Consider the following 18,299-nt stretch of genomic DNA (forward strand, 5'->3'; position numbering starts at 1 on the left):
ACAGTAAATGTAGGGCAAGAATTTGAAATAGTAAACTGGCCTGAGATTGTCTTAGCATTAATTTTCTAGAAGATTGGAGCTCTCAATTTTTTAAGCTATTGCTAGTGAAACACAGGAAGAGCTAGAATTGGGCAGTGTAAACTTGGTAGAAAGTTAATAGAAGTGAGAGATATTGTAGAGTTAGAAGGCTGAAAGTTTGCTGATGAGGTGAGATTAAACAGATGAAGAGAATGCTGAAATTTTTAGTTCAGTTCCATCCTGAGAGGGTGATCCTCTTCCTAGGTAAAGAAAATATAGAAAGAGGAGCAATTATGGTAGACAGAAGAGGACATTGCAGGATAGAGGAGAAACTGAATTTGGTTTACATTGATTGAACTTAATGTAACTATGAAGCAGAGAATTGAAAATAATGAGTATATTATTTAACTTGCTTTGAATGCCAAAAGATGGATGTATAACTATGAATTTATGGCAAATAGTACAGTTTGCCTACAGAGTTGAAAGACAAAGCTTTCAATAAAAATAGACATTTTGTAATTCAAAATTTACATTCAAACTAGTCTCCTCTCTCACAGAGGGCTCAAAGTGTGATTTCTTTTGTTAATACATCCATCGAATGCAGCACAATTTATATTTTGATATGACTGAAAATTAGAACAAGAGATTTTAGTGTACACTGGAAAGCATCTTGGAGGAATTTACAATTAGTCTTCATATTAGCTATAATGAAGAAAACAAAAAACATAATTAATTAGCTAATATTTATTTTCCAAAATACTGTACAAGGAAGGAAAGGAAAACTTTAAAATGTCTCCATTATTATATAAATGCAGGTCTTGCCTATTTTAGACTGCCACTGCCTATATAATATAGAATATTGCAGTATGCATATATTTTTTTAAAAAAACAAACATTTTGCTTTTCTTTAGCTCAGTTTTTTAAATCTTCAAACACATGTTATTCTGTGATTTTTGGCATCACTGTTTAAATTTTGATAAACTCCATAAATAAATAGCCCTGTAAGAATCTGTAATTCAAATTGTACATACCTTTGTTTCTACTCTGACTTGTATTTTACTTTTTAGAATACCTCAGAATTATACTAGACTTTTACTTAACTCTACAAATTGTAAATGGATATACTGAAATTAAGAAGCATAAATATTGCGTGGGGGTAACCTTCCTGACATTCTTAAGCAAAATCAAACTCTGGAGTTTTTTATTTTATTTCATCTCTTCTTTTGTTTTAGCAGAAATCTTGAGTAACCTTATAAATAGATAAATCTACTTGATATTTCCTTACTCATATTTTTTCATAGACTAGGCATATTATCATTAAAGGCTTTAAAATGAAAGTATCTTTGTGATTTCAAAAAATGAGTGTAAAGCTAAAGTAGCTCTTAGAAGCCAAAGAGCTCTTTTCTTTTTGCTCCTTGCAAACGCAGCTTGATGTACAGACATTAGTTGGTGGAAGTCTGAGGTCTGAACACTTTTGCCCCTACATTCTAAAACATTTTCATTCTATCTGAAGAAAAGTGAAACTTCAGTGCTGTTAAAAATGGGTCTAATTGAGAAGCTAACGTTAGCATTATTGGGTTTTAATGGATTTGGAAGTTCTTAGGACATCACTAATTATTTCACTAATATTTCTGCATCCGTAGTATTCATTTAGGCAACAGAGGAGAACAGTTACTTAGGCTGTTAAAAAATTAATGGTCTCACCTACTCCTCTATATGATAGAGGCAATTATTCGGTGATTTCCTCTTTTGGGCACCTGTATGCATTAAAATTTCCAGATGAGTTCTTAGCAACTCATAAGTGGTTGCCTGTATATATGTTTTCACTTAAAAATATAATTACAGCACATGTAATTATAATATTCATTTTTGGTTTTTATTCTTTTTAAACAACCCTAGACATAACTTTCCTGATTTTATTAACCAGGAGGAACTCATAAAAGTCAGTGAATCAATTATTCTGGGGTCACCTCTCCCAGATATTAATGAGCCCAGTATTTATTATTTTATTATAAAGAAACTGATATAATAAATAAAATGGCATTGATTCTTTAGTAAATTTGATTCATCTGGTTTCCCTGATGAGTCAGTTTTAATTTTTAAGCATGAATTTAGCCAAGCTTGTTAATTGCTCCTTTATCACTATCTAAAAAAAGATAGAAAAGATTTATTATATTTATTTATTTATGCTTTTATTAGACTATCTCTATAAATTTTCCCCAATTTTAATAAAGCAATGTGGTTATATTCATAATGGTCCATAATATTTTTTAAAAAATATGGCTGTTTGCTCTATTCATGCCTAAGTTTATTCACTGATGACATTATAGGTAACATTTTTATTTTCTCTCTGAGAGTCAAAGAGGTAAATTTTTTTCTGAAAATTAATTAACTCTAAATAAAAATATAAATGAATTTTGCTTTATATATATCTAATATCTTTTCTTTCTTAGGGATAGTATTTTACTGTAGAGTGTAGACTATCTAGTATGATTAACCTAGTCGTTAACGGGAGGATTGATACATTTTTTGTAAATATAGACATAATAAGTAGATCTTATGCCCTATCATTTTATTTTGATTTTCTTTTATCATTTGTCCTATATCTCTTTTTCTCTCCTCTTTAAAATATTATTTTGCATTAATTTTTTTCTTACTCCATGTTTCCCTTGTATGTTTCAAGACTTTACACTCTATTCCCAGTAAATAAGGGGTACCTAGAAATATTAACATAAATGTTGTACCTAATAATATTGATGTCCCTGTTATCCTGAGTATCTTTAAGAGTGTTAGAACATTCAACTCTAGTTACTCACTGTCCCATTAACCCATTATTGCATTTGAATATTTTATTTTTTGACCACACACAATAGTATAATTATTGTACTATAGTGACCATTTTTACACAGATATACCACTTCCTTTGCTTTTACAATTTTTTTCTAAATCTTAACTCTTCCATCTAGAATCACATTCCTTTCATTTCAGATAAACAATTGAGACCTTTCCATGTGTATATTTTCATAGCAAACTCTTTAAAAAATGTGTGAAAATGTGTTCATTTTACCCTTGTTCTTTAAAGTCATTTTCATTAGAATTTTAAATTTATAGTTATTTTCCCTCTGAAGGTTGAAGATATATTTTTTTTTTCATATCATCTTCCTTAAATGTTGCTGTGGAAAAGTCAACCTATCAATCTACTTCTAAAACCCTTGGAAACTTCACTTTGGGGTTTGGGTGTGGTATATGAGGTTCTATATTTTCTATATGTTATATGGTTTCTGGTGTGAGTTGTTTGCCCTACCTGAAGGTTATTACGTTCTTAAATCTGTAGATAGCTGTTTTTAATCTAGTCCTGGAAAATTCTGTTTGTTTTCTTCTCTCTATTTTTGACATTAAGATCAGATGTTTGCCAAACTTGCTCACTTCAATTCCATATCTAAAATACTTTAAATGAGTTTTCATTTTGGGGGCTCTGGATAATTTCTTTGTTCTATGTTTCAGTTCACTAATTCCTTAGTCAGATCTTCCTAATCTGCTAATAATCCCAATTTATGAATTTTTAACTCAAAATATATTATTTTTAATTTCTAAAAGACACTTCTAGCTTCTCAACTATTTCCATTATTTATTCGTGTTTTTAAGATGGTTATTAAATTTACTGAAACATATTTAATTTATTTACTTCATACTCTATGTCTACATGTTTATTTTTAAAGTACGTTTACTATCAGTGCCTGGGCTATTGTCATTCAAAGATCATTTTTCTTAAATTCTGAATGTGGTTGTTCATTCATTCAGGTAATGTTATCATTTAGTTATGAGCCATCCCCAAAAAGCTCATGTGTGAGACAGTGCAAGAAAGTTTAGAGGTGAGATGATTGGGTTATGAGAGCCTTAACTTAATCAATGCATTAATCCTCTAGTAGGGATTAACTGAGTCCTAACAAAAGGCACGTAGGATATATCTAGAGGAGATAAGTTAATGGAGGCATGCCTTCAGGGTATATATTTTGTCCTTAGTAAGGGCAGTCTTTCTCTCTGCTTATTGATAGCCATGTCCTGATGCACTTTCTTCCACCACACTCTTCTGCCATGATGTTCTAACTCATCTCTGGCCCAGAGCAATGGAATTGGCCATCTATGGACTAAAGCCTCTGAAATCATGAGCCCCAAATGAACTTTTCTTCCTCGAAAATAGTTATTCTCAGGTTTTTTTCTTCAGAGCAACAAAAAAGCTGACTAAAGTAGATAGTACACAGAAACTTTGGACTTCAAAACTCAGAATATTATGATTTTTTTCTTGGGTTAGGCAAATTCATTATTGTGATTAAACGCTTTAGACTCATATAATGAAATCTCAAGGAAATTTTGTTCTCATTGTACACAATGTGACAATTTCAGCCAGACCACTATATTTGCAATCGTTTGGTGATGATAGCAGCAGTAGTTAGGAAAAGATGAATTTAGTTTTCTGGGTAGTGCATCTTATTTGATTTATTTCCAGTATTACATCTTGGTCCTCTTCAAGACTAGTTCTAGTTCATCAACTTCTAGTTCATCCAATTCATAAAAAAAAATCAAGTAAGTAAAAGCCACCATCAATATTAAGATTACTGTATTCCTTCATTCATTTGTACATGCTGGCTGTCATATCAGAATATCATAGGCTATGTGGCTAATATAACATATTAATTTAACATATTAATTAATTTCTCATGACTTAAGAGGTAAGGGAGTTTAAGATTAAGACATCAACAGATTCAGTGCCTGGTGAGAGCTGCCTTCCTGGTTCATAGGGTTGTCTTTCTGCTTTGTCATTGCATGGAAAAGTAGGTAAGAAACTCTATGGGTGATTAAACTCCACTAATACCATTCATGTGAGCTCTTCGCTCATATCCTAAGCACCTCCAAAAGAGCCAACCACTAAACAACATTGTTGGTAAAAGCTCGATCCAATCTAATAACAAGGACACAGTTTTGAGAAGAAGGAAAAAGAAAGTTTATTGCTTTCTAGCAAAGGAGAAACATAGGGGCCTCCTTTTCCAGAAGCTATGATTCTGCCCATCAGCAGGAACAGGAGGCTTTTAAAGAGGTGATTCAAAGGCTACATTCCATGTGTTCTCTGTTGGCATTGTATTCAGTTGTTAATTTGAAGTCATTTCTGAGATCATCTGGTACCATCCCCAAAGACTGGATTACTTTGTTCCTTTGGTGGGTGTGTACTCAAGGACAGATAACTTGGTCTAGGATGGGGAAGAAAGGTAATTATGTTTCCCCTGAGATTAGGGAGGGGAAAAGATTAGGAAGGAGTCAAGAGAGATGAAGAGAAAGAAACATGTCCATTTAAAAAATAAATTGCAGTAGCAGAGCAGCAAGGGCTATATTCAAAGCACACAGTAGCCCTCTTTTACATTATCATATTGGGATGAGAATCCAACATATGAATTTTGGGGGAACATAAGCATTCAATCTATAGCACTTGGTTTTTGATCTGCATATTTGCTGTTTTCTTATCATCTCCTTATTTAATCTAGGAAGAATTCTTAGAATAGTTTGTTAAGCATTTGATACTATTTTCACTGAACTTTTATTCTTGGTATTTAGTCTGACAAATGTGGTAGTTTACAGTGAGACCTACCCAAGGAAGCTATAAGCCATTTGGGTGATTATGAGCAATTTACTAATCTTTCTGTGCTTCCACCTGTAAAATAGTTACAATAGAACCTACTTAAAGGAAAGGATGCAATAGATAATGATATAATGCATGTACAGTTTTTACATGATACTTGGCAAATTAAATTTTTAATAAATGTTAACAGAAACAGCAGCGGCAATGTTATACACATACTGTAAAACAGCACAAAACTGGTTGATCTGAGACTGAGCCAGATTCAAGGACTGCCTTCAGTAGTGGGGAGAGGCAGAGGTCTGGCTGCTTTTTTTAAAAAAAAAAAAAAAAAGATCATTGAGTAAAGGAATTGGAGATAGTGATTGTAGAGAGATTTTCTGAGAAACTGAACAGTGAAAAATAGATATGAAAGTTGTAGGGATATCATCAGAAAAGGGTAGAGTAGTTTCATTTTGTTTTAATGAGAAAAGGCATCATGTGTTTTTATAGTCTTCTGAGTAAAATGTTAAAAGGACAAAGATAAATAAAGCATCACATGTTAGGAGTGAGTCAGATCAAGGCCTAAGTGCCTTTAGCAGGAGAGGAGTGTCAGCTCTTTCTTTGGGATTTGAAGAAAGCAGTGGGAGTAAGTACAGATGTAGGGTTTTTTAGTTAAATGATAAGAATTCAAGAAATTTCACACTTAATATCCTCAATTTTTATGTAAATTAGAACTTCCTCATCTCCAAAGGTGACTGAAAGAAAAATTAAAGAAAAGGGCCAACTGTCGTGGTGCAACCCTGTAATCACAGTGACTACAGAACCTGTGGCAGGAAGATTGCAAGTAAGGCCAGTCTCATCAACTCAGCAGGATCTTGTATTAAAAAAAAAATTAATAAAAGGGGCTGGGATGTGACTCAGTAAAGTGTCCCTGGGTTCAAACCAGTACCAAAAAAAGAAAAGAGTGAATTTTAGGATTGGGTGGGGGCGGGAGGGAGAGTTACCACCTATAGATATAGCAAAGATTTTCTAAATAGAAGAAAGGCACAGTTGACTTCAGATTTTTTGGAGCCTATAGCAACACTAGTAGTCTGCCTGGTTATTTAATCTTTTCACTCTTCAGTAACCAAAAATAAATTGATATAAGATTGATCTAAGAGAAGAAAGGTCCTGGTTTTGTGGAAGGATAAAATTATGATAACTGTTTAACCAGCTATAACTTCTAGGATGGAGCAGAAAGGAACTTCATGAACTCTCATGCAATGGATGCAAAGATGTGGGACTGAAAATGTAGTGACAATAAAGAAGGCTGAATTTAACATGATCGTGGAATTTGTGGGGTTACAAATTTATAACTTGGTGTTTAAGTGTCCAGAGATGGCATATTTCCCTACAAACAATTTCAGCATGAGGCACAAGATCACAATTACTATGAAATTGAAAGGATACCTCAGATTTGAAGATGATTTGCTAGATGTGTTATCTATATGAACACTAAGGTTATTAAAGAAATAAGAATTGAAAGTGGAAGGGAGAAACTGAGAGCTAGATACCAATACACTTATTCAATAACAAGGTTGGAGAGTGTACATTTTAGATAAATGTTTGGATTTTATTTGAGGAAGAGGTTTTGCAATTTTGATTCAAAAGTGATATAGAAACAATAAAGGAGAGCTGGAAAAGAAAAAAAAATAAGATTATAAAAAAACTGTATAGACTTTAAGCTCTCTAAGTAAAAAATGATTAGTATGTTATGTGGTTAAGGGAGTTAAAAATCTTATGATTATATGTCTACATAAATAAATCTAAAATGGTTGAGGGTTAAATTTCTTTATTCATGGGAAAACATCATGATGTGGAAAAATATTAAATCTTTTGGCTAATATGATCAAAATTTATATTATTAGTAATACTTTATTTGGACATAACTCCATATATACTATATATGTAGAGAGAGAAAGAGATAAATAGAGAACAAAGATACACACATATTAAAATGTTATTTCTTGAGCATTATTCTTTACATTTTATAGATAAGGAAACTAGAAACTGTTTCAAAGTTACATATGACTTTGGAGCCCATGTCACTCCAAAACACAATACAAAAGTAAACAAACAAAATTAATTTAAAATTAATTGAAGTAGGAAGTACATTGATACAATACACACTAAAACTCTCACTGAGGTTTTACATCCTAACCCAAATTTAAAATTGTGTTCTAAATTTTTTTATTGATATTTTTGATGTGGATCATTGTGTATTTAACATACATCTTGTCATTACTTCATGAAAAGAATATCTTGTTGTTAACTTTTTATAATTATAATTTATACATGCCTATCAGAGTTAGATGTTGATCTCCTAAATCATGTATTTATTATAATTTGAGTTGACTCAAACTTGAAAATGCCCTCAAATGTTCATAAGAACAGCATGCATTGAAATTTCCATGATTCACTCTTCCTTAATGGTATTTAAATATGTAAACTTGAAAGAGAAGGGAGAAATGCTAATGATCCTGGCAGTTATTCTCAACAACTATCTTCAGGAAGTAAATCATGGGTATTACAGTATCATGCCCATTTAAAGAAATAGAACTTAAAGTGAGGTTATTGCTGCACTATATAGTGCAGATATATATATAAAAACATATATATATATATATATATATATATATATATATATATACATACTTAAAAAGGTTAATAAATATGATTTTGAAAATTTTGTCTCATTTTTTACTAATTGCTCCAAATATACTATGAAAAGTTATTTTAAAAATTCCTAGATATTTCTGAACTAAAATGACTAATTCTGCATCTAAACTTTTACATTAAGTGGTTATTTTTTCAGAAAGGCATGTTATAAAAAGCACTTTAATCCTTTAAAATGAAATATGGCTATAGTATAGTTATCAAAATTTAATGAATTAGGGATATTATCAAAGTGAATCTGTTTATTGAAACGGGAAGTTAATCAGTAGGAACTGTATATAGTAGCCTAATGTGCCAAACAATCACTATGATTTTATGGTGACCATCTTTTCTTTTCTAAATGTGACTTCATTGTTATGCAGCATTTATTTTAAAATAAAATGTCTTAGAATCTCACAAAATAAAAAAAAAGAATTTGAACATAAAACAAAGCATATTCTATGGTTCCATTAATACAAATTTTAAAAATATGCATAACTAGTCAATGACCCAGGGAAAGACTTGCAGTTTACCAAAGAGTGGTAGATGGGCCTGGAATGGTTCAGAGCACATACTGAACATTGGTGATGTTCAATCTCCTGATGCAGATGCTGGACAGATGCATATTTTGTAAAATTCTATTGAGCTGTACACTCACAACTTGCACAATTTTTGGTATGTTTTTATACCTCAAAATTTACATTATCAGTAGTTTGCTCTAGGGATAATTCCTATGTTAATCAGAGGTTAAAAGGTTAATATTCCACTAAATTTTTAGCTGCTTTGGCATTAGTAATAAATTAGCTCATTAGTATAGGAAATGTCTTGGACGACTTGATTTAGAATCAGACTTTAATTTTAGTTGGGAATATGATTTTATTTCTTATTATATAGTTAAACTGAAAACAAAAAGAACTTATAGGTGAAAGCATAAAAAGAAAAACTAGTAATTTTTTCCTCTATGCTCTTTTTTGTTCCCTTTAAGTGAGAAGGTGAACTGATTAGTAATCTAATAACCATTATTCCAAGGCCATAATAACTCTGCTATGATGCAAACCACACAGAACACAAAGAGATAAGTCTGAGCCCTCTTCTAAAGCTGAGAATATTAACTCTCTAGAAAATTCATAAGATATTTGATACGGAATGAAATATTTGAGTTTCTTAGTTTGTTATCTTGTCTAACAGGTAAATAGGATTATCCTGAAATATTTTAAATGCTGAAATATTTTAAATGATCCAAATATGTGTGTGTACAAAATTTGAAAGTTAAGTCAAACTCATGCTGTATTTTAATGAACTTTTGCTATTATTTGCAATTATTATTATTATTTTTCATTATTCATATCCCAACATTACCACTTATTATATATTCCTTGGCTATTGAAATTTATATAAATTATATCAAATTAAACTTTCAGTTGCTTAGCCACTTAGGCTCATTTCAAGAATGCAGTAGTCATACATTGCTAGTATCTACTGTCATGGGGTAGATTTAGAACATTTCTATTTACCAGAGTTCATTTGGTCAACACTAATTTATATAATTAAAGCAGTACCTTCTTCAGATTATGATATTTAATAATAATAGAATTAATAAAAATAAGACTAGCTATACAATAGAAGATAATGATGATTATAAGTGAAAACACACAACTTACATATCTAGTATCATGAGTATTTTATATATAGTCTTATGTAAGTTTTTGAAGACTCTCCTAGCCACAATTTTTTCAAACATTTCACTTTTAAATAACTTTGAAAATGACATTCTGAAAAATTTTCATTAATTAGAAGCCTCAGAACCAACCTTATATATTATGGTCACAGCTATATTTTTAAAGAAATAGAAAAAAATCTAAGCAAATGATTAAAATCTTTTTAAATTATAAATGATAAGAAACTTAAACAGATTTTTTAAGTCACCTGCCACCAATAACAAAACCTGGTAAATCAGGATATAAAACGATTAAGAAAGAAATTGGATTAGTAGTACCTTCTGTATTTATGGTTATAGCATTAATTCATTGAGATCATTTTATACATTCCAATTTATTTGTTAAAAACTCTAACTTTGATTTACCTTTCTGTCGTTTTAATATTTTGTGCAGTCTTTTAAGTTGATCCCCTTCTGGCTCTATGCTAGATTTTTAAAAACTCATATAGTATTCCCAATACATGAAGACAATCTTCAGGTAACCAGCCAGTCCCACCTTTCAGCAAATTATGAATCACAACTCAGAGTTGAACTTATCAGGCATATCAGTTAAAAATTAACTTATTTCTTCCTCCATTGTCTATGTACTTTGTATTCACATTTCAGTAATCATTCTCATAATAACCATTCAACACCATGGATGCAAAGTACATAAATACACATTATGATATTCAGAAAAAAAAAAAGAATTTTAGGACAACTTTATTGTATTATTACAACAACCTTAAAAACAGAAATAATCCCTTCAGTAAAGATTAGTTTTTCTTGTCAATTTATAATCTTATTTTTTCCTCTCTCCTAGGCTACTGATAAAGATACTGGTAATTATAGTGCTATGGCATACAGACTCATAATACCACCAATTAAAGAGGGAAAAGAAGGGTTTGTGGTGGAAACATACACAGGACTCATCAAGACTGCTATGCTCTTCCATAATATGAGAAGATCTTACTTCAAATTTCAAGTTATTGCAACTGACAACTATGGGAAGGGACTGAGTGGAAAAGCTGATGTACTTGTAAGTAGAGAAAACTTCAGATGTATAAATTACACACAGCTGGGCAAGTGGTGCATTCCTTTAATCCCATGAATTTAGGAGGGTGAGCCAGGATGATCTCAGCAATTTAGCAAGGCCCTAGGCAACTGGGACCTTATCTCAAAATAAGATATAAAAATGATTGGGAAAGGTGGCTCAGTGATTAAGTGCTCCTGGATTCAATCCCTGACACCAAAAAAGAAATAAAGAAAGAAATTGTATGCAATACTATTCAGGAGATTGTATTTTCAGCTCAGAACATTTTTAGGAATAATTTAAAACAGGTTTCTAAAACATAAATATAATTAATTTTCATCCACATTTTTAACATCTAGCCTTTTGTAATTTAGAAAACAACAAAAAATGTTTTGTAGCAATTTGTAATCAGTAATATTGTTGTTCTGACTTTCTCTTGGTCTGTGCACAAGTACAGTGGTAGATCATTTCCAAGAATAGTTTGATATTAGTTTTTATTGAATATATTTAAAACTAATTCATATATCCTGTGCAATTGCTACTGAGTTGGAAGTGTGGACTATTTGGACTTTTCTATGATAAATCTAATAAAAATTATAATTATTCTTGAATATATTTGTCACATAAAGATGGAGTAAAGCATAGTTTGTGTATTATTCTTCTTGTCATAATAAATCTTAATTTCTCACAGTTCTCTTCATTAAGCTATCTGGACAAACTTAATCATCATATGCATGCAGTCATAAATGATCAGGTATTTGTCTTCTTAGATAATGGTGAGGACCAATTTCCATGATTCCGCTGGGTATGAAGGCCCCAACTGTCCCCCAGCTACACTCTCCTTTGTAACTGTAAAGCTATCAATGGATGAAGAAAGGACAATCTCAACCAAGAAGTTTAGACAGAAAATACTAAGGTTGATATAGAATTTTGATCAAATTAAGATCTATAAATGTTATAAAAGAATACCATTTTCTTATTCTGTTTTGTAAGTTTTGCACAATGGGTACCTTAAAGACTAAATAATAAGATCACTACACAAAGTATAGTCAAAATATGATAAAATAAATACAAAAAATATATAAATAAATAGAATATATATAATGTGAATAGAGTATATATATGATTTATATATAAATAATGTGAAATTTATGTTTTTTTAATTTATACTTTATAAATAATATATGAAAATTTTAGTATATGCCAAAATATATTTACAAGGAAAAATTCAAATAAATCATAATATTATATACATATATAATATGCATATCATATATTATTATATTCTGACACAAACTAAGAGCATCAGGAAAGCCTTCTCAGCAAAATTACATAATCCTATAGTTCAAAAAAGTAAGATATAAAAGGAATGGTTTCTATGCACAAGACACAATATGTGCCAAAAACGGGAAATAAAAGATGACAAGTTTGAAAAGTCACAGAAATTTATTTACTCATCAGAGAAGAATGTGAGAAGGAACATGAATAATTAATAAGGCTAGAGATGAAAATAACTGGTCCATAGAAAAGACTTAAGCCACATGAAAAATGTTGGTACTTTCCCCTAAATATAGTGGGAAGCCACTGGAAAGTTTTAGTAAGAGTGGGATAAAATAAGGTTATTAAACTTAGAAGAAGGCTTCTTGTTTAGTACAAATCTAGTTCTCCCCTGAGATGGCACCATTTTTACTGCTGCTTTATTAGTGGTGGCTTCTGTTTGATTCTTTTTCATTTTTGTCTGTCACAGTCTTCATACTGCCCACTGGTAGAGTAGGATCTTCTGTGTACAACCGCATCACTTCTGAACCTTACCTTCCTCCTAAGAGTCCAGTCTTCATTCTCATCATCTGTCACTCACTACTTCCTGTGATCTCCCAAACCTTGGATCAAAATTATCCATCATATATATGACTTTAACTCCTGGAATTACTGTTCACTATCTCCGTCAATTCTCTGGACTTAATTTTTTAACATCATTCTTTATATGCAATGGTGATTTTTTCAGTGATCAAAACTCACATTCCTTGAATGCCTTTGTTCCCATGACTTTGCCCTCCCCCCTATTTCAACCATTCAGAGGCATTATCTTTGCCAGTGCCTCCATAATCTCCATTTCAAACCTGTTACTCTTTGACTATAATGCTGAATATGTCTAACTAAATTTATCACTTTTGTCACCACTAGGACCTTTATTCCAGTTAGCTGACAATATAGTTTCTGTCCATCATGTTTCTATTGAGACCTCCTAATGTTCTCCTTTCTTGCTTATCAGCTTTATGGCATATTTTCAATTATAATAAGCATGTTAATATAAAAATTTAGCTTCCTTTTTTTTCTATATTATTTATGGTTTTCCCGAAAAACAGAACTAGTGGATTTACTAGATTGGCTCAGTTATAAGGCTGAAAAAAATGCATAACATCCATCTGAAAACTGAAGAACCACGGAATCTTGGTAGAATGGTTCAGTCTAAGAAGCCAGAAGCCTGACAACTACCTAGCAATTTAAGAGTGATGGCTTAGAGGTCCCAGAAGTCAGAGGCACTGGAGTCTATATCCAAGGAGAGGAGAAAATATGACCACTTAGAAAGGAAAAGCCAAAAGGAAAGAGAGGATGTTTCCCTTTCTTATATTACATTGTTACCTATGGGGCAACCGCCAATTGTGTGGTGCGGTCTTCAGTGAGAGCACATCTCACCCACTCAGTTTACTACCCCACACTCCAGTCTTCTCCAGAAACATCCTCACAGAAGCACTTAGAAGCAATACTTTACCAATTATCTAAACATCTCTTAATCCAGTGAAGTTGACAGCCAATCACACCACCTTTACTGATACACGTACGCATTTAGCAAAGTTGTAACTCTAATTAATTCCAACTCTCTACTTTCCCCATACCTCTTCCCATGGTAATTTTATCTGCCAAAAAGAAACACAGAAGTAAGATTAGTTTCATTTTAAATGAACTTTTATTTTCCAGCATTCACTCTGTATTTCTCGGAGTGAATGTTCACTCCCAATATCCTAGAAAAATCTGTTCCCAATAGTCCAGGATATTATCTGCATCCTCATTGTTATTTAATGGAGTAGGATTCTATTTCATAAAGCTAAAACTAGTACTCCACCACTAACTCAACTTACTCACTAGAATCTGATTCAAAACACTTTCCTTCCTTTAATAGTTTTTTTTATTCCCTATGCTTTATTCCCATGAATTCCTTAACTTAAAGACAAAATATGTCTATTTAAAACTATTTGGTAGATATTTACAAAAGTAAGTGCTGTAATCACGTCATTTTGAAAAAACAAATGATAGTATTTACTGCTAATGAAAACGTTGAAGCTTTTTAGCACAAATTGGATATTGGAAAGCTTATATCTGCCACTAAGAAATGACAGCTTCCCTTTACTCAAAGATTAACTTATGAGATCAATGATTATAGTAAATAATATTTCTTTTCTTGATATTATATAACAAAGTGTGTCCCATTTGAAAACTCTGACAAAAATCTGAACCAATATTTTCCACATGATTGAAAAAGACATTGAAAACTCATTCATGGGTAAAAGATAAATTCAAATTACAATAAAGATAAATGAATTTTCAGTGTTACTTAAAATGTTTCTAAATGTGGCTTTAGATTTTACATCAAACCTAACCTTGTAGAAATTATTACTTGAGTTTTAATGTAATATCAAAGAAGAAAATATATGATGATATGAAAAGGCTTTAAAACCATTACTTTCATTTCATGAAAAGTGAGTGTATAGCAGAGTTCATTTAAAAGGAACAATGACCAGTTCAAGCAGGAAGTGATGCATGTATCTGTAACTGGATTGTCCAACACACTAGCTATCAGTCAAATGTAACTACTGATCACTGGAAATTCACCTGGTCACCATTGGATGTGCTGTAAGTATTTAATGCACACTGGATTGCAAAGACTTAAGATGAAAAAAAAATATAAACTATTTCCTTAATAAGATGTTTTATATTGAATATATATTCGGATAACATTAAAGTTTAAATTATTGGGTTAAAAGCATTATTGAAATAATTTTGCCAATTTTTATCTTTCAATGTGGATACCATAAAAATGAAAGTACCATATATATCAGTTATTTATGAATTGTGTTGTATTTGTATTAGATGGTAATCTCTAACTTTTATGGGATCAAGAAAGGGAAATAAAAAGATAGTATGTTATGAGGAAGAAATAATAGGGCTTAGAAATAAAATATGTGAATTAGAAACCTCTGTTTTAGAACTCTGATTCAAAAATATAAATTTTCTTTTTTATTGTGTCTAGTCATTTTAACCTATTACAAAAGCAATACCTACAATGATATAAATCTATATTTTGAAAAGTTTCACTTATAATCAACCTATAGAGCTGAATTAAGGAAATTTGTAGGATATTTTTACAATTATGGTGTAGGGTTTTGTTATAGTTCAGAGGTGGAGCACATGCTTAGCATGCACAAGGTCCTAGGCTAAATCCCCAGCACCATACAATAAAAGCATAAAAATATAAAATTATGGTGTAATTAATCCTTATGAATTTCTAATATATCCTCATAGTCTTATTATGGGAAAGGAACAATTTTAGAGGTAATCCGAGACAATATATTTGTAGTTAAATGTAGCCTGAGTTTTATTAATTTAACAGAAATAGACATATATACTTTTTCATTTCTTTCTTTCTTTTCTTTTTTTGGTTCTGGTGATAGAAGCCAGGGGTGCTTAACCACTAAGTCCCCAAGTGCTCTTTATTTATTTATTTTTTTCAGACAGAGTCTAAGTTTTTGAGGTTGATCTTGAACTTGTGATCCTCTTACCTCAGGCTCCCTGAATCACTGGGATTATAAGAGTGTGCTACCACATTCATTATATTCCTCTTATGTCCTAAGAATACGAAATCATGTCAGAATTTGTCAAGATCTAAGAATATTTTTGAAAAACTATAAACAATCTGTACATATTTCTGAGGACCTAAAATATTACTTACTTTTTATCATTGATTCAGTCAGAATTTAGTTCCAAATCTCACTAATAAATTTAAAATCTTTTTGAACAAGTTATTTCTCCGGAATGCAGCAAAATCATTGACAGTCCTTAAAAGGCCAATGAGAGTTACTTATATCTGCAATGCCAAATTTTGCTTCCTTACCATATAAAATTGATTGAATTCTAAATATTTATTTATAAATCAGCTGCTCAGTAGCAGAAAACAAGCACAGAAAATCTGTAGCTTCCTTGCACCCACATATAACTAACAGTCTAAGTTTTATTGCTCTAAAATTATTAAGATTCTACCAACAACTGTGGTAATAGAACTTTAGATATTTGAGCTGATGGGGTAAATATATAATAAAAAGTCCAAGATTTTAATGCTTTAACAAAACAGATTTTCTTTTTCTCTCATATGACTTAACAAGAGAGTATACATGTTTGACTAGTGTCCTTTATAGTTATTCAAAAAAGTTCAGAGACTTAAGCTCCTCCCCTTTTGTACTTCTCCCCTTCTTTATGGCTTCTTCATCCTAATGTAGATGGGGGCGGATTTCTCAGATAAAAGAAGTCTAATATTATTAATTCTTTCCCTTCCTGTCTTTACATTGGCAAGAACTTGATCATATGTCTGTAATAACCAACCTGGAAGTCTGGGAAATCTATTTTTACAGTGATCCCACTAGGAAAACAGAAATAGCTGGGTGAACAGTTAACCAGTGCTTATTACATATTATCAAATATGCATTTACCAAATATGCCTTGCATGCATTTTATTCAGAGCCCAAATGCTGATAAGGAAAAACATGTTTATTAGATATAGGGACAGATCTATAGAGACACATCCAACAGGACGGATAGTGATGTTAACCTGTATTAAAGGAAATAAAGAATGATTATCCCTATTCTCTGTCATCCCTTCAATATACTGCTTATGCTCTTCATTGCTTTGCCTGTCAATAACTACCATGTTGTCACTCCTGAACCTCCTCCCACTAAGTAGTTGGAAGTACTTCCGCTCAAATACACTGGGATAGCTCCTCATTCCTGAGGCCACTAGTTCAGAACTTCTGAGTCCAGGTGAGAGGGCAGTTACAGGATATGATGGGATGTTCAGGAGGTTCAGGAGGTTCTGGTGAAGATATTTCTTGTTTAAATAATATCTTATGATTGTTATTTTTCCAGGATATTTCTTTTTCACTAGATTTTTTTTCCTGACTTTTCATGGTCTAATATTAAGAGAGACAGAGAGAGAGAAGGAAAGAAACAATTTCATAAGTTTTATATATGTACATCTAGAGATTTTTCATGTGTTTTTCTGCTAAAACTCAAAAGTAATTTGAAAAGGTTTCTACATAAATTTGTTCTTTTTATCCAGGACCAATAAGAAAAGAAAAAGTTACATAAAAACTGTGAAAATCAATTTTTCTAATGAAGTTACGTGATTTTTGTAAATAAAGAATCAGGACTGATCTGTTTAAGTAAAACTTAGGTATTTGGGTCCAGATAGTTATATAATGAGTTAGAGGTACAGAGGTCACACTGCCAATGTTAACTGTTGTGCATAGGTGATAAGCCAACAGATCCCTGGCTTATTATACAGTCTTCAGACCTGATGTATTAGGCTAAAAAAATGGTTAGAAATGTTTTTAATTATTTGAAAACATTTTCCATAATAGTTTGCATTTCTTCTTCTCTTCATTGAAATATTCAGCAAATCTGAATTTTCTTTCTAAATAGTAATATTCAGTAGAATTAAATGGTAGCTGAGCTCTTCAAAGGAATTGTGTGTACTCTGATTTGCAACACTTTCACTTCTCCCAATAATGTTGTGGCTACTTCACATTTAAGTTAATTAAGTGATTGCTGTAACTATATGACTCTGACTCCCTGATAAGGCATCTATGTGCAACATAGATGGTAGAGAAGTTAGGCCTTATATAAAAAGTAGATGGCAACATAAAATTATTCTCTCTATAGATTGTGTTGAATTTTTGAGTAAAAAAAAAATGAGTTATTTTTCTTCTTTTTTTCAGGTCTCTGTGGTCAATCAGCTGGATATGCAAGTCATTGTTTCCAATGTGCCCCCTACTTTAGTGGAAAAAAAGATAGAAGATCTTACAGAGTAATGGATTTTGTTTACTTATATATTTATTTTCATATGACTGATTTTAATTTTATTAAGTCATTTTAATCATTATGATATTCAGATTAAAGCTATCTTTTAAAAGAGTTTC

The 18,299-nt window shown here is 31.4% G+C and overlaps 1 protein-coding gene across 12 annotated transcripts in view; it reads left to right on the forward strand.

Moving 5' to 3' along the window:
• The window catches only part of Pcdh15 (protocadherin related 15), a 1,628,869-nt gene that overhangs the window by 1,557,942 nt on the left and 52,628 nt on the right, over positions 1 to 18,299 (forward strand). For all 12 annotated transcript variants that reach the window (XM_048807407.1, XM_048807408.1, XM_048807415.1 and 9 more), the window contains 2 exons: positions 10,843 to 11,058; positions 18,099 to 18,187. In XM_048807407.1, coding sequence (XP_048663364.1) covers positions 10,843 to 11,058; positions 18,099 to 18,187 — 305 coding nt within the window. The remainder of the gene's footprint in view (positions 1 to 10,842; positions 11,059 to 18,098; positions 18,188 to 18,299) is intronic.

This window comes from Marmota marmota, unplaced genomic scaffold (assembly GCF_001458135.2).
Source record: "Marmota marmota marmota unplaced genomic scaffold, marMar, whole genome shotgun sequence".
Taxonomy (NCBI): Eukaryota; Metazoa; Chordata; class Mammalia; order Rodentia; family Sciuridae; genus Marmota; species Marmota marmota.